Source organism: Neoarius graeffei, chromosome 2, assembly GCF_027579695.1.
Source record: "Neoarius graeffei isolate fNeoGra1 chromosome 2, fNeoGra1.pri, whole genome shotgun sequence".
In the NCBI taxonomy this organism is placed as follows: Eukaryota; Metazoa; Chordata; class Actinopteri; order Siluriformes; family Ariidae; genus Neoarius; species Neoarius graeffei.
This window is the reverse complement of record NC_083570.1, coordinates 115,804,179-115,830,805: the sequence shown is the minus strand read 5'-3', so window position 1 is coordinate 115,830,805 and position 26,627 is coordinate 115,804,179. Positions and strand designations below refer to the sequence as shown.

General features: G+C 41.0%; 2 protein-coding genes across 2 annotated transcripts in view; both read left to right on the top strand.

The window, feature by feature from the left end:
- Positions 1–391: 391 nt before the first annotated feature.
- The window catches only part of rps5 (ribosomal protein S5), a 64,885-nt gene continuing 38,649 nt past the window's right edge, over positions 392–26,627 (top strand). Inside the window, exon 1 of the mRNA XM_060915395.1 lies at positions 392–396. The gene's annotated coding sequence lies outside the window, so the exon portion shown is untranslated. The remainder of the gene's footprint in view (positions 397–26,627) is intronic.
- ppt2b (palmitoyl-protein thioesterase 2b) lies at positions 2,411–26,505 on the top strand. The gene is made up of 8 exons (XM_060915393.1): positions 2,411–2,868; positions 15,375–15,528; positions 15,765–15,860; positions 16,060–16,167; positions 19,027–19,110; positions 21,161–21,245; positions 21,350–21,404; positions 21,560–26,505. The coding sequence occupies exons 1-8, from the start codon at positions 2,704–2,706 to the stop codon at positions 21,701–21,703; spliced, it is 891 nt and encodes a 296-aa protein (XP_060771376.1). The 5' UTR covers positions 2,411–2,703; the 3' UTR covers positions 21,704–26,505.

The following is a 26,627-nucleotide window of genomic DNA, read 5'->3' as shown; positions in this document are numbered from 1 at the left end:
TTATTTATTGCGGGTCATGTGGGAAGCTGGAGCCAATCCCAGCTGATTTTGGGTGAGAGGTGGGGTTCACTTTGGGCAATCTATCACAGAGCTAACACAGAGATGAACAAGCTAAATCGCCTGTGGGCAATTAGAGTAGTCTTCCTCACTTTTCCCTTCTTCTTTCAGCCGCTCCCATTAGGGGTCACCACAGCGGATCATCATGTTCCACATATTTTGATTTGCTACAGGTTTTTACACCAGATGCCCTTCTTGACTCAAACCTCCCCAATCTATCTGGGCTTGGGACCGGCACTAAGTATGCACTGGCTTGTGCAACCCCAGTGGCTAGGTATTTTACCTGATCTGCATGTGGGAGAAAACCAGAGCACCCAGAGGAAACCCACACAGACACGAGAACATGCAAACTCCACACAGAAAGACCACAGATGACGGCGAGGTTTGAACCCAGAACTTGCTTGCTGTGCTGTCCATATTTACCTCCGCCAACTTTGTTAGAGGAGATTATGTTTTCACCTCCGTTTATTTGCTTGTTTGTTTGTTTGTTTGTTTGTTTGTTTGTTTGTTTAACTTTTCTCAACATAGCTCAAAAAGTAGTGAACAGATTTTGATGAAATTTGCAGGAAAGGTGACTCATAGGTCAAGGAACAATTGATTAGATTTTGATGCAAATCCAGATATGTATGTGGATCTAGGATTTTATTTATTTATTTTTTTGCCTGTTCCCAACGTAACTCAAAAAGTAGTGAACGAATTTGGATAAAATTTGGTGGACAGCTTTAGTATTATCCTAGGTTCAAGTGATTTGATTTTGATGTTGATAATATGTGTCTTGATGGAGGTATGGACTCTACTAAGTGTTCTTCTAGTTGTTTATGTTTTCGCCTCAAGTTTTTTGTCTTTTCCCAAAGTAACTCAAAAAGTAGTGAACGGATTTGGATGAAATTTGGTGGAAAGGTGAGCCATGGGCCAAGGAACAATTGATTAGATTTTAATGCGAATCTGGATATGCATGTGGAGCCAGGATTTTTTTTGTTGTTGTTGATGTTTGCCTGTTCCCAACATAACTCAAAAAGTAGTGAACGGATTGGGATGAACTTTGGTGGACAGCTTTAGTATTATCCTAGGTTCAAGTGATTTGATTTTGCTATTGATAATATGTGTCTTGATGGAGGTATGGACTCTACTAAGTGTTCTTCTAGTTGTTTATGTTTTCGCCTCAGGTTTTTTGTCTTTTCCCAAAGTAACTCAAAAAGTAGTGAACGGATTTGGATGAACTTTGTTGGACAGCTTTAGTATTATCCTAGGTTCAAGTGATTTGATTTTGCTATTGATAATATGTGTCTTGATGGAGGTATGGACTCTACTAAGTGTTCTTCTAGTTGTTTATGTTTTCGCCTCAAGTTTTTTGTCTTTTCCCAAAGTAACTCAAAAAGTAGTGAACGGATTTGGATGAAATTTGGTGGAAAGGTGAGCCATGGGCCAAGGCACAATTGATTAGGTTTTGATGCAAATCCAGATATGTAACATATCAGATCCAGGATTTTTTTTTTGTCTGTTTCCAATGCAACTTAAAAAGTAGTGAACGGATTTGGATGAACTTTGGTGGACAGCTTTAGTATTATCCTAGGTTCAAGTAATTTGATTCTGATGGTGATAATATGTGTCTTGATGGAGGTATGGACTCTACCCAGTGCCCTTCTAGTTGTTTATGTTTTCGCCTCAAGTTTTTTGTCTTTTCCCAACATAACTCAAAGAGTAGTGAACGGATTTGGATGAACTTTGGTGGACAGCTTTAGTATTATCCTAGGTTCAAGTAATTTGATTCTGATGGTGATAATATGTGTCTTGATGGAGGTATGGACTCTACCCAGTGCCCTTCTAGTTGTTTATGTTTTCGCCTCAAGTTTTTTGTCTTTTCCCAACATAACTCAAAGAGTAGTGAACGGATTTGGATGAACTTTGGTGGACAGCTTTAGTATTATCCTAGGTTCAAGTAATTTGATTCTGATGGTGATAATATGTGTCTTGATGGAGGTATGGACTCTACCCAGTGCCCTTCTAGTTTATGTTTTTGCCTCAAGTTTTTTGTCTTTTCCCAACATAACTCAAAAAGTAGTGAACGGATTTGGATGAACTTTGGTGGACAGCTTTAGTATTATCCTAGGCTCAAGTGATTTGATTTTGATGTTGATAATATGTGGCTTTATTGAGAATTTGTTGTTAATTTCCGTTTCAAAACAAAGAGAGAAAATCATAATCACGTCAATTTAAACTAAAATTATAATCTTACTTGATAAATTATACTGCAATATCAAAGCACGAAATATGTGAAAACTAAAGTTACTCCTCGCATCCAGCTATAAATATACCGGACGCACTTTTTTGAAACCGGAAGTGACGTGACCTGAAACCGGAACAAACAAATCCGGATGCAAATAGCGTTGTTAGAAAGCGGATTTGTGTGCATGTTCAGCTCAGGTGTTGGATGTAGTTTCTGTGGATCGGATATTTACAGGAATATCAGAAAACAGATGAAGTGAAGATGTTTAAGGAGGAACAGGAGTTATTCCTGGTGTTTAATTCAGCTGAAAGAGAGAAAACAGACGGTTTGTAGGAGATGGTTTAAGAGGAAAAAGAGATATTTGGTGATTATTTTTTTAATCATAAAAGCGAATCGGTTTTTAATTGTATGTGATCACCATGAAAAGGCTGGGTTTGAGAGAGCAGTGTGCTCACAGCTCAGTGCCCTGGCTGCTGCTGCTGTTCTCACTGTGCAGTGTGCTGGGTTACAAACCTGTTATTGTTATTCATGGACTCTTCGACACCTCTGCTGATTTCATCAACCTCAAACGATTCATCAATCAGGTGAAACTTTATTATTATTATTATGCATATCAGAGAAATTCAAATTCTTTTTTTTTTTTACGTTTTTACAGGTATGCATTTTACCAAATAAATCCATTACATTCTGTTACTTCAGTCTCATCTCATTATCTCTAGCCGCTTTATCCTGTTCTACAGGGTCGCAGGCAGGCTGGAGCCTATCCCAGCTGACTACGGGTGAAAGGCGGGGTACACCCTGGACAAGTCGCCAGGTCATCACAGGGCTGACACATAGACACAGACAACCATTCACACTCACATTCACACCTACGCTCAATTTAGAGTCACCAGTTAACCTAACCTGCATGTCTTTGGACTGTGGGGGAAACCGGAGCACCCGGAGGAAACCCACGCGGACACGGGGAGAACATGCAAACTCCGCACAGAAAGGCCCTCGCCGGCCCCGGGGCTCGAACCCAGGACCTTCTTGCTGTGAGGCGACAGCGCTAACCACTACACCACCGTGCCGCCCCCAATGAGATCAAATGGTTTTTTTCTTAATAACTTTTTTTTTTTTTTTTTTGCATGGAAGTTGGCAGCACATAGATGATTTGATTAGATAGAACTTTATTGATCCCTTTGGGCGGGTTCCCTCAGGGAAATTAAAATTCCAGCAGCATCATTACAGATAAATCTCATCTCATTATCTCTAGCCGCTTTATCCTTCTACAGGGTCGCAGGCAAGCTGGAGCCTATCCCAGCTGACTACGGGCGAAAGGCGGGGTACACCCTGGACAAGTCGCCAGGTCATCACAGGGCTGACACATAGACACAGACAACCATTCACACTCACATTCACACCTACGCTCAATTTAGAGTCACCAGTTAACCTAACCTGCATGTCTTTGGACTGTGGGGGAAACCGGAGCACCCGGAGGAAACCCACGCGGACACGGGGAGAACATGCAAACTCCACACAGAAAGGCCCTCGACGGCCCCAGGGCTCGAACCCAGGACCTTCTTGCTGTGAGGCGACAGCGCTAACCACTTCACCACCGCGCCGCCCATCATTACAGATAAATAGAGAATAGAAAATTTCTAGATAAACTAAGTATTTACATATACAAATACGGTGGTGTAGTGGTTAGCGCTGTCGTCTCACAGCAAGAAGGTCCGGGTTCGAGCCCCGTGGGCGGCGAGGGTCTTTCTGTGCGGAGTTTGTGAAATTGAAGCTGTTGAACTATAGATTACCAGGTAAACCATCTTGTTCACATTTATTATTTATGTAGTTTTAACTTATTGTTCATTGTTATCATGAATACGTAATGAAAGAGACCAAAAGAGCAAGGGAAAGCCATATAGAAAGTCAGGAAGAAAAGAGTAGGCTTTCTAAGCTGAAGAAACTGCTAACAAATAAAAGGAAATAAATATAAATATTGACTTGTAAATAGTTGTATATAGTTTTTGACTAGAATCTGTCTAACATGAACAAAGACATTTTGGTATTGAATCAGTTCAAAAACAAGAACATTAGTGACTATTATTTAATATTCAGTCTAGAATTCCCCCCCTGGAAAAGACATTATGGTACCCAATGAATTGATACGAATCGACACAAGAATATAAGTGAATTTATAATATGAGGTATGTTATTGATATATTTTCATTCTTCAAGTGAACCCTTATCAGTTAAAAGGTAAATCAGTTCATATTGTATTATTTCAACATAATAATAACAGTTCAAATTAAATGGCATGGTTGAGAAAATATTTGCTTTCAGATGCTTCAAATCTATCAATATACACAAAATCTGTTCAGCTTCTGGGGCCCTGCGGCCCCCAGGCCCACATCTCCTGGGGGGCTGCACCCCCCAGAACCCCTGCTAAAATTGTTTCCTTGGATTTTGTCATTTCTATTTCACAGTCCTGTCCTTGGATGTGCTGCCCCCCCAGCACACCACGGTGTAAAACAGGACACTGGTGACCACGGACTGATAGAACATCCGCAGGAGTTTCCTGCAGATGTTAAATGTTAGATAGTTGTATACTGAATACAACGTTTGAAATGTTAGTAAAAACAATTGTAGAAATTAGTATTGATTATGCTAATTGGGTAAAAACGTTAAATCGGTACACTCAGTAATAAAATATTATTTCTAATCCCCTCTTTGTGCTCTGTAGGCCTTTGTATTTCTCAAAAGCAGGGCCTACTAGTGTTTATATGAAAGAATATAAATGATAATATTCATAGCTTTCAAGGCGAACCTTGAAAAAACTGTGTGACCCATGTCCAATAATTCACATGAATAGTCCTGGGTATGACTTTAAACTGCAACCGGTGGTGAGTCTCAGGTCCGGGAGGACTTGAATATTGGGGAAAGTGGAGTTGCCCCTTAATCACCATTGCTCCCAGGTCCGCTCTGACCCGGAGTGGTAGCACCTGCCTGGATTCCAGCTATGGGTTAAATAGTACATCACCAATAATACCCCTTTTCCACCAAATCAGTTCCAGGGCTGGTTCGGGGCTGGTGCTGGTTCACAACTTGTTCAACTTGCGAGCCAGCTGAGAACCAGTTTGTTTTTCCATAGCTCGGGGGTGCTAAGGGGAGTCACGTCAGTTACGTCGCTGCGTTTGCATAAACCTTGGCGCGAACATCGAAGCAACAACAACATGGAGAAGAAGCAGCAACAACAATAATAATGGATGACTTCGTTTGTACAGCTGCTGCTTCTCATCGCTTAAAAATGGCGACCTTTCGCGGTCTTGCTATTGTTGTTGGTCTTAACAACCCCCCCCCAGCTGACGTAAGCGGTTCTTTCCTCTGGCCCAGCAGAGAGTTGGTGCTAGCCTGGAACCAGTTTTTCTGGCCCCAGAGCCAGTTCTTTGTCAGTGGAAACAGAAAACCCGGTTCCAAACTAAGCACTGGCCCCGAACCAGCCCTGGAGCTGCTTTGGTGGAAAAGGGGCATAAGGTGTTGGCAGCAGGGTGCTTTTCAGTGCAATATAGCAGATGAACCCAACAGGGTCAATGGCACACCACCAGCATGGCATGCGGAAGAACCACTCAAATGGCCAACGGATGTCATCACTCGGCAAGTCAGTTGTTACTGCGGGGCAACTTCCATACCCATCAGGTATGTGGCACTTTTGTGCATCACTTGGCATCAGGTCTGGAGGTCCAGAGAGACAACATGATGGGGGCACGATATTGTTTGTCTTACCTTACTGTCCAAGGAGGTTCATTAGGAGAGAATAGTATACAAGAGCTCACAAGGCCAGACGTTCCGTGGCGGCTCAGCTGGGCCATCCATGCCACCGCTATGGGCGACACTGTCTCTCTGGTGTGGGCCTCACAGCCCATCTGCATTTCTGTGCATCCTAATGAAGCAGTCATCATCGTTAGTGATGGACAGCTGACAACCAACTAATTGACTTGAAATTGACACTCGCATTTCTGACTTCTGTTTTTTTTAAATCTCATTCCGACCACTAAGTTCTCAATATTTTTCATCAAAACAACTCCAGTTATATTCTAAAATAGTTACTTATTGACAGGAATCAGTTTGACTTGGGAAAAAAAAAGTGGGTAAAGCTATGAAAACTCACTTCAGTCTCCCATGAATCATAACATCAAAACTAGCAGATGGAAAATTGTCCTGAATCCTCCATCAGAAACAGTGAGAGTGAGAGAACATCCTTATAAAAGTGAACTGATTGATATTCATGAGTAATCCAGTGGGATACCGATCAGAAGAGAGGGGGAGAGAGAGAGAGAGAGAGCCTGACCGCTTTCCCGTGACTCAAAAAGAAAAGCACTGGCAGTTTCCAGACATCACGCGAGCAGAGTTTTTATTCTGTTGTACCGACTTCAACCTGCCATTACTCCCAAAGTACTGAACAAATCTTAACCAGATACATTTCTTTGGAAAGCAGAGAGTAGAAACTTTTTTAATGAGAGTATTCATGATGATAAATATTCAAGAGTTAAGCAATGACAGATTTGGAAACTCAGATGGGTGTCTGGATGGACAATTTTCACACCATGGCCAGCAAGCGTCTGATACGCTTCTTCTTCTTATTATTATTATTATTATTATTATTACAATGCAACTCGGAGATGGAGCGAAATTACAAATCCACGGTATAACAAACCCAAAACATATCACAGTTTTTGGTAAAACCTCTTAACCTCACTGTTTATGCTTTAACCCTTTTAGTATTTAATCAGTTTTTTTTTTAAATTTAGGTTTCTTTAGGTATGACTAAACCTTTCACATCATTGAGAAATCTTCTAATCCTTTCAATAAGAGAATCTGAATCAAATTTATTGTCAAGTCCGTTCTTGCATACAAAAAATTTGCTTTGGTGATTAGTACTTGAACAGTTAAGAAAAAGAAGCTGTCTGTGCTGCGATTGAGCTCTAGTCAGGAACAGGTGCATGGGGATTAGTCCTAATGGTGCCGCGCACCAAGGTGAATGGACATGAAAGATGAAACCAGACACCTGTTTGATGTATCAAGCTCTCTCTGTCAGATATTAGATGGTAACTCTACAGTAGTGGTGTAAAGTGAAAGCGCTGGTTCACTGCTGTCCCCCAGGCACCCAGCAGAGTCACACCATAATAAATGTGGCGGTGTTGCTTGTGGCGTCAAAGAAAGGAATAAATATGCATCGTAACTGCGATGCATCTCTCATTATTGGTCTCACTGTCACAAGACAATGCAGTGATTTTTATTGAGGTGAAAAACACAGTGCGACACAATTCGATGTTTCATTCGTGGTGCTGTAATATTATTCTATTCAGGGGGATTTTGTGCCGTTGGAAATATTTTACTCATAAACTCATCAGGAGCTCCGCTTTCAGGCACTGACTAAATATCTTTATTCGCAGCTATAGACAGTCATTCCCTCACTCGCCTCTCTTTTACTCTTGTGTTAGAAACCGCAAAGCAGCGTAAACATCTCTGTACTGAAGATGCTGGGAAACCTAAAGTTACAGTCAAGTCAAGTCAACTTTGTCAAATATGCTATACATGCTCGACATACAGCACAGATGAAATTTCAGTCCTCTCTGACCCACGGTGCAAACAGGCAATGCAATAAATAAAAATAGAATAATTGAAAAAAAACAAACAATATAAACAGTATAAACACTAGATAATAAGAACTAGCCATAGACTCATCTCATCTCATTATCTCTAGCCGCTTTATCCTTCTACAGGGTCGCAGGCGAGCTGGAGCCTATCCCAGCTGACTACGGGCGAAAGGCGGGGTACACCCTGGACAAGTCGCCAGGTCATCACAGGGCTGACACATAGACACAGACAACCATTCACACTCACATTCACACCTACGCTCAATTTAGAGTCACCAGTTAACCTAACCTGCATGTCTTTGGACTGTGGGGGAAACCGGAGCACCCGGAGGAAACCCATGCGGACACGGGGAGAACATGCAAACTCCACACAGAAAGGCCCTCGCCGGCCCCGGGGCTCGAACCCAGGACCTTCTTGCTGTGAGGCGACAGCGCTAACCACTACACCACCGTGCCGCCCTAGACATAGACTAAACACTCATATTTTATATATGCACATAAATTGGTTCAAATAAACAAACGGTCAAGGGCACTTGAGGTATAGCAGGTAAACATGAAATAAGCAGTATAAACAAACTAGCAGCTGTTAAGATGAGGTAGTGCGGAATAGTGCAAATGAGCGAGGTAAAGTGAGATGTGCGGTCCCTGAGTTCAGTGTGTTAATGAACGATAAGGTGTGTGTGCGTGCGTGTGTTGGTGGGGGGAACTGTGAGGATGACATGTCAGATGCTGAAGGGGGGGCAGGGGGGTGTGCGAGCAGAATCTGTGGCAGAGGGGGGAGGAGGGGCAGAACAGGGAGGGAGTTGAGCCTCCTGACCGCCTGGTGAAAGAAACTGTCCTTGAGCCTGCTGGTTTTGGCCCGGAGACTCCGCAGTCTCCTCCCCGACGGCAGCAGGCTGAAGAGGCTGTGAGATGGGTGGGTGGGGTCACCTGCAATCCTGATGGCTTTGCGGGTGAGGCGGGAGTTATAAATATCCATTAGAGAAGGGAGAGAGACACCAATGATCCTCTCAGCTGCTCTCACGATGCGCTGCAGAGCCTTGCAGTAGGACACGGTGCAGGCGCCGTACCACACGGTGATGCAGCTGGTCAGGATGTTCTCGATGGTGCCTCTGTAGAAAGTGTGCATGATGGGGGCTGGGGCTCTTGCTCTCCTCAGTTTGCGGAGGAAGTACAGACACTGTTGGGCTTTTTTGGCTAGTGAGGCGGTGTTGTTGCTCCAGGACAGGTCTTCAGAGATGTGCACACCCAGAAACTTGATGCTGCTCACCCTCTCCACTGCAGCACCATCGATAGATAGTGGAGCATGCTGGGTGTGCTCTCTCCTGAAGTCCACAACAATCTCCTTCGTCTTCTCCACGTTCAGACAGAGATTGTTGTCCTTGCACCACATGGCCAAGCGGCTCACCTCACTCCTGTAGATTGTCTCATCGCCGTTGTTGATGAGACCCACCACAGTCGTGTCATCCGCAAACCTGATGAGATTTGAGCTGGATGTTGGTGTGCAGTCGTGGGTCAGCAGAGTGAAGAGGAGGAGGCTTAGCACACGTTACAAGTTACAGCTTTACCTCTGACTGTGATGCTGGAGGAATGTTATATAAACATCTCCTTACTTTAAGAAAACCTCACCATGTCAGCGATTACACACGTTTTACTTTGTTTACATGGCACGTTTGCTGTACAAGTCTCTATTAAATACGTTACTGTATTTTATATATAAACCTGTGATTTGCTTCTTATTGTTTACAACCCCAATTCCAAAAAAGTTGGGACAAAGTACAAATTGTAAATAAAAACTGAATGCAATAATTTACAAATCTCAAAAACTGATATTGTATTCACAATAGAACATAGACAACATATCAAATGTCGAAAGTGAGACATTTTGAAATTTCATGCCAAATATTGGCTCATTTGAAATTTCATGACAGCAACACATCTCAAAAAAGTTGGGACAGGGGCAATAAGAGGCTGGAAAAGTTAAAGGAACAGCTGGAGGACCAAATTGCAACTCATTAGGTCAATTGGCAATAGGTCATTAACATGACTGGGTATAAAAAGAGCATCTTGGAGTGGCAGCGGCTCTCAGAAGTAAAGATGGGAAGAGGATCACCAATCCCCCTAATTCTGCACCGACAAATAGTGGAGCAATATCAGAAAGGAGTTCGACAGTGTAAAATTGCAAAGAGTTTGAACATATCATCACCTACAGTGCATAATATCATCAAAAGATTCAGAGAATCTGGAAGAATCTCTGTGCGTAAGGGTCAAGGCCGGAAAACCATACTGGGTGCCCATGATCTTCGGGCCCTTAGACGGCACTGCATCACATACAGGCATGCTTCTGTATTGGAAATCACAAAATGGGCTCAGGAATATTTCCAGAGAACATTATCTGTGAACACAATTCACCGTGCCATCCTCCATTGCCAGCTAAAACTCTATAGTTCAAAGAAGATGCCGTATCTAAACATGATCCAGAAGCGCAGATGTCTTCTCTGGGCCAAGGCTCATTTAAAATGGACTGTGGCAAAGTGGAAAACTGTTCTGTGGTCAGACGAATCAAAATTTCAAGTTCTTTATGGAAATCAGGGACGCCGTGTCATTCGGACTAAAGAGGAGAAGGACGACCCAAGTTGTTATCAGCGCTCAGTTCAGAAGCCTGCATCTCTGATGGTATGGGGTTGCATTAGTGCGTGTGGCATGGGCAGCTTACACATCTGGAAAGACACCATCAATGCTGAAAGGTATATCCAGGTTCTAGAGCAACATACAGTATGCTCCCATCCAGACAACGTCTCTTTCAGGGAAGACCTTGCATTTTCCAACATGACAATGCCAAACCACATACTGCATCAATTACAGCATCATGGCTGCGTAGAAGAAGGGTCCGGGTACTGAACTGGCCAGCCTGCAGTCCAGATCTTTCACCCATAGAAAACATTTGGCGCATCATAAAACGGAAGATACGACAAAAAAGACCTAAGACAGTTGAGCAACTAGAATCCTACATTAGACAAGAATGGGTTAACATTCCTATCCCTAAACTTGAGCAACTTGTCTCCTCAGTCCCCAGACGTTTACAGACTGTTGTAAAGAGAAAAGGGGATGTCTCACAGTGGGAAACATGGCCTTGTCCCAACTTTTTTGAGATGTTGTCATGAAATTTAAAATCCCCTAATTTTTCTCTTTAAATGATACATTTTCTCAGTTTAAACATTTGATATGTCATCTACATTCTATTCTGAATAAAATATGGAATTTTGAAACTTCCACATCATTGCATTCCGTTTTTATTTACAATTTGTACTTTGTCCCAACTTTTTTGGAATCAGGGTTGTATTTCTTAACTATTATGTTCTAATCGGAGTACTTTCTCCTGCTGGTATGTGGAAAACGGGACACTGATAATGGCCCATTATATTTACACACGTCTGAATGCTGTTTAAATTAGATTAGATTGGACTTGAGGTAAAAGAACAACCTCTGTCCCTCTGTGATAAGCCACGTGGTGGTGTGATGTACTCGGTTTATTATTACCTTTTTTTATCATAATTTACTTTGCATCAAGAAAGAAAGCACAACTTTATTCATCACACACTTGTGAAATTCCTCTCTGCATTTAACCCATCTGAAGCAGTGAAAACACACACACCCAGAGCAGTGGGCAGCCATGCCAACAGCGCCCGGGGAGCAGTTGGGAGTTCGGTGCCTCGCTTAAGGGCACCTCAGCCCAAGGCCATCCCATATTAACCTAACCGCATGTCTTTGGACTGTGGGGGAAACCGAAGCACCCAGAGGAAACCCACGCAGACACGCGGAGAACATGCAAACTCCACACAGAAAGGCCCTCGCTGGTCACTGGGCTCGAACCCAGAACCTTCTCGCTGTGAGGCGACCGTGCTAACCACTACACCACCGTGGCAGAAGGGTGGTGTTTTTTTTTTGTTTTTTTTTTAATTAATTAATTAATTAATTAATTAATTAAATACTAGTAGTATTTTTGTAGAACCGAACTATACTTCTTTTTAAGTTTTGGCAAATATTTAAATGCAGGAAGACTGTAGTACTGTGTGCGAGACTGATTTTCAGGTGTCACTTCATACTTTTTGACCTAGGTTTGAAAAGGAAAATCTTTTTTCTGTTGGTTTTTTTTTTTAAATGGAGGAGTTGGTCTGTAATTGATAGCAATAATCTAATATGAATCTAATTTAAGAATAAATAAACAAGTTGTTGTCGTTTAAGAATCCCACTCAGGGATAATATAATCTTTATGATACAGAGCTGAGTTTTATTTCGTTTTATGTTTTAAACGTGGTGTAACATCACATCCATAATAAATATGATCACGGGTTTGGATTGGTAATTAACTTCTTCAGGTAGGGGTGTGTGTGTGTGTGTGTGTGTTGTAATGATAAAGATAACGTGTCATGGTGTTAAATTGAGGATCTGTGTGAATTTCCTCCAGGACCAAAAAAAAAAAAAAAACAATTTAGTGCAGCCATCAGCATGTGGAAATCGCTGACTAATCCTCGTCTGTGGCTGAAAAGTTTCCCCAGAGTGAACTCCCTCTCGTTTGGGTTTGTTCAGTAATTACACAACTAAATAAACCATGTACTGGATGCAGAACATGAAAAGTACAAATTAATATTCATGTGTGCTGATGAAGGTATTTATATGGAAAATTGTGCTCTGTGATTCCCTCTGTCTTGACTCCAAATCCAGCAAGACGGGGGGAAAAAGGCAACTCCAAAAATGCAAATTAGTCTTATTGATCTACTGTCTAGAGATTATCGATTTCTCAAAAAAATAAATTTGTGGAATAAGGTGTATTAATTTAGATTATATAATGTCCTCGGAGACCACACCACATGATCTTTGTCACCTGTGGTCAAGCTAGTATTAACAGTGAGTTAGCGTCACAGCTAAGTGAAGAAATGTGGGTTAAAACCTAGCTATGTGTTTTGCATAACGTGTTACTGTGACATGTTGAAATGGCGTATTTACTTAAGTCGCTTTCCAATAATACCAACATTTTTTTGACCTCAGGTTAGCTAACCAGGTGGCTACTGTGCTATTCCAGGTACGGTAGAAAGGCGGTTTCATTGTCAACATTTACAAGCGACTCTAATGGCACTGGTCAAGGAAAAGAGTAAAAATTAATAAGATATGTGGTTAATGGTCACATCAGGGAATTTCATAAAAAGCAACGGCTCTCTAATCTTGAGTGGTGTTGCTTTTTTATTTTTGATTTTATTAAACATAAAATTAACAAACTCCAATCCCAACTGAAAAGAAGCAGCTCCATAGCAGGATGCTGCCACCACCATGTTTCATCATGGCTATGGTGTTCTTTGGGTGTCATCTTTTCACACCAAACCTGTCTTATTCCCAAACGTGTTCTACTATGGTCTCATCAGACTATAACCCATTTTGGCACATGGTTCGGAGTGGTTTAGGCAAGATTGTCACATGTCGGGTGTAGCCAGGACTTTCTAGATGTTCCTGCAGCTCCTTTAATGTTGCTGTAGGTCCCTCAGGAGCCTCCCTGATAAGTTTTTTATTTTTTATTTTTTATTTTTTTATCAGTTTTAGACGGACATCCTGTTCTTGGGAACGTCACTGTGGTACATCGTTTTTCTCCACTTGTTGACGAAGGCCTTCACAGTGTTCCCTGTTACATGTAATGTGTTGGGAATGCTTTTGCACCCCTGACCTGATGGAAACCTTTCGACAGTGAGACCCTGTACATGAGTTAATTCTGAGTGCAGTCACGTGCCTCATTATAAAAAGGGAAGAGATTGGGCATGATGAGTTTGTCTTGTTTAAAGATTTTTGCATCACAAAAACCTGCTATTTTAACAGGGGTGTGTAAATTGTTTACATTTTAATATCCACTGTATGTATCCAATGATGAGAAACAGTCAGTGAAAAAGACTGAAGGTTATATGGATTAAATAGATCCATTATAAAAGGTGTGTAATGCTTTTATATGAAGGTCAGGTGGACATGCTTTCTAATCCAGTATTTATTCTTTGTTATTAATTAAGTCACTTCATTCTTTACTTAGTTGTTTGGTTCTTGACATAATATAGATTACTAGAGTTGTGGTGTTGAATAGGGTTATTTATTTATAGCGTTATTATTTACTGTTTGATCTCAAACGCATTACGAAGGCAAGAAACTCGTCCGCTAATTACCTTTTGACGAGACACCTGTTAATTGAAAAGTATTCCAGGTGACTAACTCATGAAGCTGGTTTAGAGAATGCCAATAGTGTGCAAAGCGTCAAGAGATACACTGAAGAATCTAAAATATCAAACTTTTTTTTGACACTTTTGTTTACTACATAATTCCATACTTGGGATGTTAACCGATGACCGGTTGACCGAATCAGCGTCAACCGGTTAATTTTTTTTGATTGTCAGTTAAAAAAAAAATCAATTGTTTTGGAGCGGAGAACCTGGAATTCTGTGTTGTAAACGCTTGGGGCATGCCATGCGGTGTAAGGACGACAGCTGACAAATCAGAAACACCCATTCAGTTATATCCCGCCCTCCCGCCCCAGTTGAAAACAGCTGCCACTCGGCGAAAGAAAAGTGTAGACACCGGCTTTTTAGCTTACAAATTACTATTCTGTTTTTTTTTTTTTTAATTATTATTAGAAGGCACATCGAGTTTAGTCCTGCCTTGGCCAGTGCATTCTGAAAGTATGTTTCGGTCTGTAGCCAACAATGCATGTTATTGCAGATCATATCTCTCCACACAAACTAAAGGCGCAGATGCCAACTTTTTCACGGCTGAATCGTGCAGATCCGATTTTTTTTTTTTTTTTAGGGGGGGCGTTGGAGTGTGAATAATTTCATCAGAGTAAAATCTGTATTAAAATTACTAAATAAGCAAATGCCGTTACAGTCTATGAAACATAGGAAGTATGAGAAGAAAACAGTAAATCAGAAAGCTGCGCACATTTGCGCAGCTTCCGCGAAAACGTTCGCAGCTTTCTGATTTACTGTTTTCTTCTCATACTTCCTATGTTTCATGGACTGTAACGGCATTTGCTTATTTAGTAATTTTAATACAGAATTTACTCTGAAATTATTCAGACACTCCAACGCCCCCCCTAAAAAAAAAAAATCGGATCTGCACGATTCAGCCGTGAAAAAGGCAGCATCCGCCAAAAGGCGCGCTGTTTGCATCCCTGTTTAAACTCATAGGTTAACTGACTTTAACCGGCTAATGAGGCTCGGTGGTCGGTCAAGATTTTTTTTTTTAGTTTTCACCATCCCTATTCCATACATGTTCTAGATGTTGTTTTCATAGTTTTGATGTCTTCAATCTTGTTCTACAGTATAGAAAATAGTCAAAATGCAGAAGAAACTATCAATGAGTAAAGTACGGGTGTACAAACTTTTGACTGGTACTGTATATAACTTTTTTTTTCTCTCTCTCAGTCTCACCCCGGGACGAACGTGTCGGTGATAGACCTGTTTGACCGCACAGCCAGTCTGGAGCCGTTGTGGAAGCAGGTGGAGGGTTTTAAAGAGGCCATTTATCCCATCATGCAGAATGCTGCAGACGGAGTTCACCTTCTCTGTTACTCACAAGGTGTGTGTGGTTTTTCTCCCTGCTCCTCGTTGCAGATACATACTAACATGATCAACATCTCTCTGTCGCGGTCTCTCTGTCGCGCGCTGTCTGTCGCGGTCTCTGTCATGTGCGCTGTCGTGCACTCACTGTCTCATGCTTTCTATCTAAAAAAAAAAAAAAAGATGTGATGTACAGTAGTTCTCTCTCTCTCTCTCTCTCTCTCTCTCTCTCTCTCTCTCTGTGTCTCTGTGCAGGAGGGTTGATATGTCGAGGAATCCTGTCTATCCTGAATGACCACAACGTTCACTCCTTCATCTCTCTCTCGTCCCCTCAGGCTGGACAGTATGGAGGTCAGTCTGCTCTCTTCACTGTTAAGATTATATTCAGAAGCAAATTAAAAACAAACAACAACAACAACAAAAACCCTCCACCCCACATCAGCACATGGAACAACCACCGGCGTGGCATATTTACAGAAGGCAAGCTGGAAAGTGAGAGTGTGAAATGCAGCAGGGTGTGTATATTGAAGTGTGTGTGGTTTCCTGTTAGACACGGACTATCTGAAGTTCTTCTTCCCTGAGTTCGTCAAGTCCAACCTCTATCACCTGTGTTACACCGCTGTGGGCCAGAGGATCTCCATCTGTAACTACTGGAACGGTGAGTACGGTGGGGGAGAGAGAGATGGATTGAGGGAAATTAATAAAGGAAGAGATGGGTGGGGTATGAGAGTACATCAGTGGACATGAATAGAGAAAGGGATGGATTAAGAAAGGGAGAGCTTGAGAGGTGGATGTATGTATAGAGGCTCCAATGGATGTGATGAATGGAGAGATGCTTGGTGTGACTGGGTGGATAGAAAAAGGATAGATGGAGGCATGGATGGGTGGAAGGCCATCCTTAAAAAAAATCCGTTTCCTGTCCACCGGGTGAGCAAAAAAATTTTCAGTCGGGAGGGGAGGGATTTTTTTTTATTATTTTTTTATATATGGATGGATAAGAAATCGCAATGCTGTTTGCTTTTTCTTTCAGTACTTTTTTTATTACAAAAGCAGACACATTTAATAAAATATGACGGTTTAATCAACTGAAACTTGTACAAAAACTAAGTTAGCATTTTAAATGCTGACTGCAACATTTGCAAAACTTTTACAAAGGTACTTAAAATGTCCGACACACGGACTTTTTGTAGTTCTAAATCGGCCGTTAGGCCTAGTTCGGATGAAATTACACTATTAAAATGATCACTGAGTGATTTGTTTTTCTGAATCTTTACTATTTTGTTGTTTGCTAGAATACCATTTTGCGATTTCACACTTAAGCAAATGTTTGAAAACTCCGGATCTCCTTCCTTCATGGTGGCTGCCATTTTTTTGTGCTGCACAGCGCATGCGCAGAGCTGTTTCGATTCTATATTCTGCGCGGAATGCAGGGCTTTCCACAAGCGCCGGCTGCCGGCCGTACAATTAAGTCCAGCCGGCTACTTTAATGACTATTATTTTTGTAGCCCACAGGCTCTAAATATTAATTTTCGATTTTAATAAAATTAAATGTTTATCTAACGGACTGACCATAATGTCAAACTGAACCGCACTCATTTAAGTTGTGATTCGCGCTGTTTGTACCGATAATAACCACAAATTCCCCGCAGACTTTGTTGATCAAGGGAGAGTAACTCATCCGCGGCCCGACATGCGGTGTGCGCGCGCGCACTCGGCGGAGGCAGTAGTGTGTCGGAGGGAACAGAAGCAGAGATGACGCTTATTTTGTCTCTGGTAAACCAGTCTTCTCTCGTTCAATTACGTGCTGGCATCAAAAGACACCGTTGGTTGTAAATGAACCCAAACAGAGTGGTTGGAGTGTATTTTCATACACAAATAGAGAAATGTTGGCTGAGTGTGTAATTGTGTCGCCCCACTGCAGACCGTTGTCATTGTTAATTCATAGCATGCTCAGCTGCGTGAATGTGTCATGCACCGAAAATAAGAGATTTACAAGCCAGGAACGCCTCATGATGCAATACGCAAGAAAAGAAAGACGATTTACTGCCATTTTACTTTGTATTTGAGTAAAGTGAATAAATAAATGGTCTGTGGAAAATACATTTAATCCTGAGAACTGCGTGCACAGGAGTTTATTTTGTGTTTACTCCCCCCCCCCGCTGGCTACTTATTTGTCATGGCTGGCTAGTATGAGCCTTAGTGGAAAGCCCTGGGAATGCGGAAATGTCAAGTTCGAGTTTAGATTTACGAACCCGAAAAAAAATGTCGAAAAACCGGCGTTAAAAAAAAAAATTTCAACCGCACAAACGGCGCTCACCCGGCCGGTGGGCTGGAAACAAGGCAAGGCAAGTTTATTTGTATAGTGAATTTCATACACACAGGCAATTCAATGTGCTTCACAAAAAATAAAAGCATAAGAACAGTAACAAAGAATTAAAGTAAAAGTGAAATCATTAAAATACAAAATTAAAAAGAAATTTAAAATAAACTAAAATCATTAAAATCAAAATTAAGATAAATTACGTTAAAGGAAATTAATTACTTAGGTAAAAATTAATCAAGTGAAAGCATCTGAAAACAGCTTTGTCTTGAGCCTGGATTTAAAGCTAACAACAGTAGGAGCATTTTTGATCTCATCTGGAAGTTGGTTCCAAAGCTTAGCAGCATAGCAACTAAAGGCTGCTTCACCACACTTCGTTTTGACAGCTGGTATTACTAGCAAGTTTTTCTCCTGTGATCTTAGAGACCTAGTTGGTGCATATAATTGAATCATATCCAGTAGGTAGCTGGGTCCCATCCCATTTAATGTTTTAAATAGAAGAAGTAATGCCTTAAAGTCAATTCTGTAGCTCACTGGGAGCCAGTGCAGAGACCTTAGGATTGGAGTGATGATCATAAAAACAGAACGTTTTTTAATAATGGCCGAAGGATGCAGAAATGGACTGAGAGTGATTGATGTGCCACATAACAGTGAATGAAGAAATGAATGAAGTGATTGTGGTACAAGAGATGAAGAAATGGAGAGAGGAAGGAGAAATGGAAGTGATCTACAGAGGAGTAAATGGAGATGGAATGGAAAAAGGAGTCAAATGGATGAATCGATGGAGGAATCGAGGCGGGGATGGATTAATGGACAAGGCAGGAATGGATAGATGGAAGGATGGAGGATTTGCGGTAGGGATGGATAGATGAAGGATAGTGGATTCAAGGCAGGGACTGATAGATGGAAGGATGGAGGATTTGAGGCAGGGATGGATAGGTGAATGAGGCAGGGACAGATAGGGATGACGCACACCACTGACTCATTTAAACACTAGTCGTTAACATTAAATCAGACTTGTATACAAGCGGGAAGAACATTAAAATGGGTGTGGCTGGAATTTCCTACATACTTCCTCGTGTACAGTGTGTGACTGGAGTGTGTTTCCCCTCGTGAATGTCACACGCTGCTCAGTCCCGTGCTGCTGCATGTGAAGGTGTGACTTCTCGTTAAGTTTCTCCTGTGTTCTCCTTTCAGACCCTCATCACAGAGACATGTACGTGAACACCAGCGATTATCTCGCACTGCTCAACAACGAGAGACCACATCCTGAATCCCTAGGTCAGCACTTGTGCCCCACACACACACACACACACACACACGGCAAGTTTATTTGTATAGCGCATTTCATACACACAGGCAATTCAATGTGCTTCACAAAAAATAAAAGCATAAGAACAGTAACAAAGAATTAAAGTAAAAGTGAAATCATTAAAATCCAAAATTAAAAAGAAATTAAAATAAAGAATTAAAGTAAAATCATTAAAATCAAAATGAAAAGAAATTATGTTAGTGCTGATGACACGTTTCTGACATCTTTGGCGATGTTTTATAACACAAAAAGTAATTCCCGATGATCCATATATTAATTCACGAAGGCGCCTATTTTACAAGTTATGATAAAAAACGCGGCTATTTGGGCAAATTTGACGGGGCTGCAGCACCCAGGAGATGAAAGAGGAGGAGGAGCTATATGACGTCAGCGAAAGAACCTTCCTCCTAACTTACCAGTTTGTTGTTGATGCGACAGCTGTTCAGTTTGTCATTATTAGTATTATTATACATTTTATATATATATATATATATATATATATATTAGTTATTATGCCTTCGCGTTGTGTTGCCGGCTTTTGCTCCAAAACCCACAAGGATGGGGTAAGTTTATTCAAGCTTCCCAGAGATCCCGAGCTGCATGCGAAGTGGGTGAAGCAAGTCAGGCGCACTCGTGACAAGTGGGAGCCCTCACCAACATCCATCCTGTGCTCTGAACACTTCGATTTGGATTGTTTTGACACCCTTCCCAGCTTAAAAGAATCTCTTGGGTGTGCAGTTCAGCACAAACGTGTGCTGCTACCATCAGCAGTGCCTACACAGTGTTGCCAGATTGGGAGGTTTCCCGCCCAGTTGAGCGGTTTCAAGTGCATTTTGGTGGGTTTTGAACATATTTTGGGCTGGAAAACGTCAGCAGTATCTGTTGCCAGATACTGCTGAAGTTTTCCAGCCCAAAATATGTTCAAAATGCACTTGAAACCGCACAACTGGGCGGGAAACCTCCCAATCTGGCAACACTGCCAGTATTCCAGAGGGGATCTACTAGTAGCTATGCCGGATCCAAAGACAGTCCTCCTGTCAGAACATGTGTTGTGAAATGACATAAGATAAAGGTACGTAGAGCTATAGATTCTACATGATAATCATAAATGTAATCATAAAGTCGGCGTGATATCAGTCATGTATTTGCTTGTGAAAGCTTGCGGCTTTCATGTAACTGCCGCCTAGCAACGAGAGGCAAAGGGTAAAGAGGGTATGCTATCATAGATTCTATTCGGAAGAGATCAACACAATTCTAGACTCCCAGAAGAGGAAGAGCTAGCACTAGAGAGTTCACCGGCGTTTTCATGCGCCATTTCCATTGAGTAGAACCAGAGTAGAACAGCCAGTGAACCGCAGCGTGTTCTCCCGCTGACGTCACAACATGGCCGCGAGCCACGGACCCAGTTTTCTTGCGCTGTGCAATTAAAAGTTGGATATTTGCGTAACAATAGCTTCTTTTCACGTAATTATAACAGAAATCTAACATGTTTGCCATGTTGTATAGTTTATTTAAGAAATTGCATAGAGTCATGTTCGTGTCATCAGCCCTTTAAAGGAAATTAATTACACTTTAGGTAAAAATTAATCAAGTGAAAGCATCTGAAAACAGCTTTGTCTTGAGCCTGGATTTAAAACTAACAACAGTAGGATCATTTTTGATATCATCTGGAAGTTGGTTCCAAAGCTTAGCAGCATAGCAACTAAAGGCTGCTTCACCACACTTCGTTTTGACAGCTGGTATTACTAGCAAGTTTTTCTCCTGTGATCTTAGAGACCTAGTTGGTGCATATAATTGAAACATATCCAGTAGGTAGCTGGGTCCCATCCCATGTAATGTTTTAAATAGAAGAAGTAATGCCTTAAAGTCAATTCTATAGCTCACTGGGAGCCAGTGCAGAGACCTTAGGTCTCTGGTACACACCTTAGGTACACACACACACACACACACACACACACACACACACACACACACACACACACACACACAAGTTACTCATAATTTAATTTTACACTGCAGTGTGGAAACAGAACTTCCTGCGTATTAAAAAGCTTGTGCTGATTGGTGGACCTGACGATGGCGTCATCACGCCGTGGCAGTCGAGGTGACTCCGCCCCTTCCCCTTATACTTTAACTAATAAGAGCTGAATGTCTTTCACACGTTGTCACTGTTACTATAGTAATGTGATTTGCTTCTCTTTCATACAGTCAGTTTGGTTTCTATGACGATAATGAGATGGTCGTGGAGATGAAATCTCAGGAAGTAAGGTTTTGTTTTTTTTTGTTGTTTTTTTATGAAAAGGTGATTACCCATAATCCATCATTGTACTGTATTTATCCATGATGATGAAGTGAGTGAACGTGGAGTTACTGTTCCAACCCCAAAGTGTTAGACATTTTCTCCTGATGTTTCTCCAGGTGTTTCTGAGGGATGCGTTTGGTCTGAAGTCTCTGTACGCGAGAGGAGATCTGGAGCTGTGTTCGTTTGCCGGGGTCGAGCACATCTACTGGCACTCCAATGAAACCGTATACAAGAGCTGCATTGATAAATGGCTCACATAAATACACATTAGGGTGCATCAGTTGCCCTCACTTTCATAAAATCTGATGCATTTTTGTCTGGGTGTTCCTTTTCACCAATAAAGACATCCTGTAAAATTTTTTGATCATATTCAAAAGTCTAATGGTGGCACCATGAGGTTCATTTTTTTTTTTTTTGCCAAAAAATGCTTATTTTATGTTTTTGCGCAAGGTTTGAATCACAATGTTGGTGATTTCTTGTGACATATTTAGAATATATACTAAAAATGTGTATCTAAGATATTTGGTATACTCTATAAAGCCTAGGTCACAACCGGATGTACGATTTTTTGGCCGTGCGATTTTTGGCGTTTCCCAAATCACTGTGTTTTTTTTTTTTTTTTTCCAATGGAGAAAGACGCACGTTGGCCGTAAATTTGTCTTGCAACCTGAAAAAAACATAAGCGCCCGTAGAGTTTGTTTGACATGACAAAGAACCTCTGCAGCCGGTCTTCGGCTCGAAAATCAGCATGTGTCACGCGCGCCCTCCGTGCGTTTCTTGCGTTTTTTGCACGTAGACCGGCCGTAGGAGCACGTACGGCCGGTTGTGACCGAGGCTTACAGGGCTGTGAAAAATCCGCAGAATTCCGTGAATTTGGCCCCCAAAAATATCATTTTAGTAAATCATCTAATTTTGCAATAAAAATTTGGGGGGGGGGGAGGTTTCTTTTGCGACAATAACAGACCGGTTTACGGCATTTGCGCCATGCTTACAAACCACGGCGCAAATCTTGTGCTCTTTAAACACGCTTTCAATATCACCGGTTTTGAAAAGGAGAATTTCGCGGCATGTCCGCGTCACGGAGGGACATCGTTCAGAAAGAGGACGGTGAGACCGACGATGTCAAAAACATTTGACAAGGAAAACGGCATCAAAAATCCATGGAATTGGCGATGGCTGGAGTTTAAAGCCGGTAGTGAATATCTCCATGAGCACATACGGAAGATAAAAGAACCGGGGAAAGCTTACTGCATCTTGTGCCATCAGGATGTGAAGTACGGTTCTGGTGGAAGAACACGTTTGGTTGACCACGTTAAAGGAAAAAAACATGCGGAATTGGTGAAATTGAAGCTGTCGAACTATAGATTGCCAGGTAGACCATCTTGTTCACATTTATATATTCAATTTATAATAATAATAATAATAAACAGTTCAAATTAAATGGCATGGTTAAGAAAATATTTGCTTTCAGGAGATGCTTCAAATCTATCAATATACACAAAATCTGTTCAGCTTCTGGGGCCCTGCAGGCCCCCGGCTCCTGGGGGGCTGCTCCTCCCAGACCCCCTGTTAAAATTGTTTCCTTGGATTTTGTCATTTCTATTTCACAGCCCTGGGCTTAAGGTGCCATAATGTTTCATGAAAAGTGATCAAAATTGTCATAAAAGTCATAAAATAGCAGCTTTTTCCATAACTTTGAGCTCCTGGTGCCACCATTAAACTTTTGAATTTTGTCAAAATATTTCACCCAGTGTGTTTTCTTACCAAAAGGAACATAGAAACAAAAATGCATCATGATCGGAGGAACTTTTCATTTTTAGGGGGCAACTGATGCACCCCAATACATACATACATACATACACACACACACACACACACAGTTTTTCTCTCTCTCTCTCACACACACAGACACACACTGATATAGAGACTATTTTTACACACAGGATTTTCACTTTTCTATCAGCACCAATGCCACAAACAAATGATCATCAGCTGCGTTTGTTCCAGTTCAGTGTTGCTCCAAGTCACAGCAGCACTTTATCTCTTTTACCTGCTTGTGTGTGTGCGTGCCACATACAGTTCATCACTCAGGCCTGCTCAGCTTTTTACACACACACACACTGTAAATACCTTTTATTCATTTATATGCTTTCGTAAAGCACAACACAATGCAAATTAGTGCCTCAAGAAAGTTTCTCATCACTTACAAAACTGTTACTGATTAAAAAGGGGTTTTTTTGTTTGTTTGTTTGTATATCCTGTTTCTGGGTGAACAGGGGCGGGGCTTGATCTAAATTTAATCATAAACTCGATGACGTCTTTATAATCTTCAGCACATCATACCACTTGGCGTAAAACCCTGCAACATCAGCTAAGCAACCTGAATGCAGTACAGCAATCAAATTTAATTTAAGCCCCGCCCATCTTTGACATTTTTTTTTTTTCACTCAAAATCAAGGTTTTATTTTTTAAGCCTTTTGTTTCAGATCCTCATCACTATTTTATTTTGCTTGTTATTTTTAAAGGAGGAATTACGATTTTAAAATGAAAATCTCACATTTTACATATCGCTCCTTTTAATCTTTCACCACATGGAGGAATTGTAGTCGAGTTGCAGTAAGAATAATTTTATATTTGTACCAGTTTTATCCTTTAACTGTGGTTATTGGACGACATGGAATGGCATTGTATAAAAACTAGTAAGTGGTTGTAAGTCTATCCCATTATCACTGTCTATTTTAAAACAGCAATAAGTACAATTATGCCACGTTAAGAAAAAAAAAGTGTCATCGGGAAGTGCACAATGTGCAAGGTGGTTATGGTTTAAATTCTCATATTTTGAGAATCATGATGTTAAAATATTGCATATTGGTCCTTTAATACCCCAAAACAAAGCGGTATTGTGGGTACTGGAGTCCAGTTGCAGTAAGAATGGATTGCCTTATGTTTTATTACATTTGTACATATTTTATCCTTTAACTGTTTTATTAGACTTCATGTAGCTTTATGATGAAAGTCGGAAATGAATGTAAAAGACGGATAAATGATAAGGTAGGATTGAAATGACGACAGATACACATAGATGCTCAGGTTGACCTACTAATTTTAAACTTTTGTCTACTTGTTTTAAAACTGACAACTATTAGTCACTTAGCAGTTGTAACTGTAGGCCGTTAGATAAGAATAAGACATTTTAGAGTTGATTCCTACAACTTTACAGTGGCATAAAAAGTCATGGAGAGCATTTGAACGTTGCATATTGCTCCTTTAAGAGCACGCAACAAGGAAGAATTGTAGGTATTTAGGCATGCATCAATAGTACAGTAATTGTTTAAGGTTGTATCCGATATTATAATGATGTAGCAGTCAGTGATGTTATTTTCTCTTTTCTCCTGAATCGTGGGATTGTTTTCTCCAAGACAGACTCGGAATAAGGACCCCGAATGTGAACATGGCCTAAAACAGTCACCTCCTCCTAATAAGAACAATTTCATCCACAATAACAATAGGTTTTTTTCATATAACAGGATTATCAGTGTATGTCTATCAGTGTTTTACAAGTTTATTCTTTAGACTACATGAACGAAATAAAGGGAAAGTAACGAGTATTATATTTTTGATCATGATAACTGATAAAATATGAATCACTGTTTCTGATATCATGATTATTTAGGCAATAATAATCATGAAATACGAGGTGCCAAGTAAGGACCCGAGGAAGATGGCTGGTCTCTGAATGATCACTGCCCCATATTCTACCCACAGTGCCTTGCTTTGGTATTCCCCTTGAACTTTTCCACAATTTTTAAAAAAAGTGTTGCAACCTGGAACTTAAATGGACTTGTTTAGGATTTTTTTTTTTTGTCGTGAAAAAGGGACAACCACGTCCTGGACATGCCACAAGGCCAGATTTTTCAGAGTGACGCAAAGAAAGCCGTTAAGAAAAAAAATGTCAGATGAAATTCCATTTGGTGACTCAGGAACCGTGTGGAAAAATGTTCTCTTGTTTTATAAGACCAAATTTGAACTTTTTAGTCTTTGTGCAAAGCACTACATAAAGTGGAAACCTGACCTTGCTCATCACCTCATCATGTGAAGCATGGTGGTGGGAGCATCATGTTGTTGGGATGCTATTCATCTTCAGGGTTCATGATGCATCTTGAAGAAAACCTGTGCCAGGCTGCAAAAAAGACTTGAGCTGGATGTGGAGCTCCACCTTCTAGTTGGAGCGGTTCAATACCAAGAACCTGAGTGCGTCGGAACGGCCCAAAGCCCAGACCTCAGTCTGATTTGAGAATCTGTCGCAAGACTGACAAATTGCTGCTTATTAATAATGTTCTCTGTGAAATCTTGAAGATCTTGCTTCCAAGAAGAATGGGCAAAAACATCAGGATAGAAACATAGACTGAGCTGTAATTACACTCAAAGGTGATCACCCAAGGGGGTGAATACTTTCAGTGTGAGGCACTGTGTTTAGGGTGTGAATAGGGAGTGATGATATTTTAAAGCCAATATCTAATCATAATGCATCATAAAACTGATTGTTGACTCATACCTCACTCAGCACAGCATGTCAGACCCTCAGGTGGACAATGAAGAGTTTGTGTTATTTTGAAAAGAAACATTAAGCCAAACTCAATGACGTTTTATTAGTGTCTGAATGCAAAGGAGATGCACCAAGTTTTAACAGTTTAGTAGTTTCAGGGGATTTTAGTGTTATTTCGTGAAAAGGAATGAAATTTGCGCAAGATGGTTTAAAATACTCTGAACAGTGTCTTGCGTGGAAAAGTGCGGCAGTACTGGATGTGTGGTTTGATCCTTATCCTGTATTTGTCTGCATTTTAATTCATATGAAACTCATTTATATACACTTTTATTTTAATGACTAAGAGGAGATGAAGGGATTTATTCTGTCTGCTCTCGTTACTAAATGCACTAAACTGTAATGTTCAGTTGTTAAATCCTTGGAACATGAAATAAGTTTTCAAAGCTAATTCTCCAGTGTTTAAGAGTTTTTATAGAAAGTGTTGGTGGGTGTTTTTTTGTTTTGTTTTTTTGTGTGTGTGTGTGTGTGGGGGGGGGGGGGGGGGGTCTGGATACGTTTTAAGCATGTGGCCCAAATGTTGTCACTGCAGATTTATTCTAATAAAGTTTGAGTTTTAAACTGACCATCAGTCTCATTTT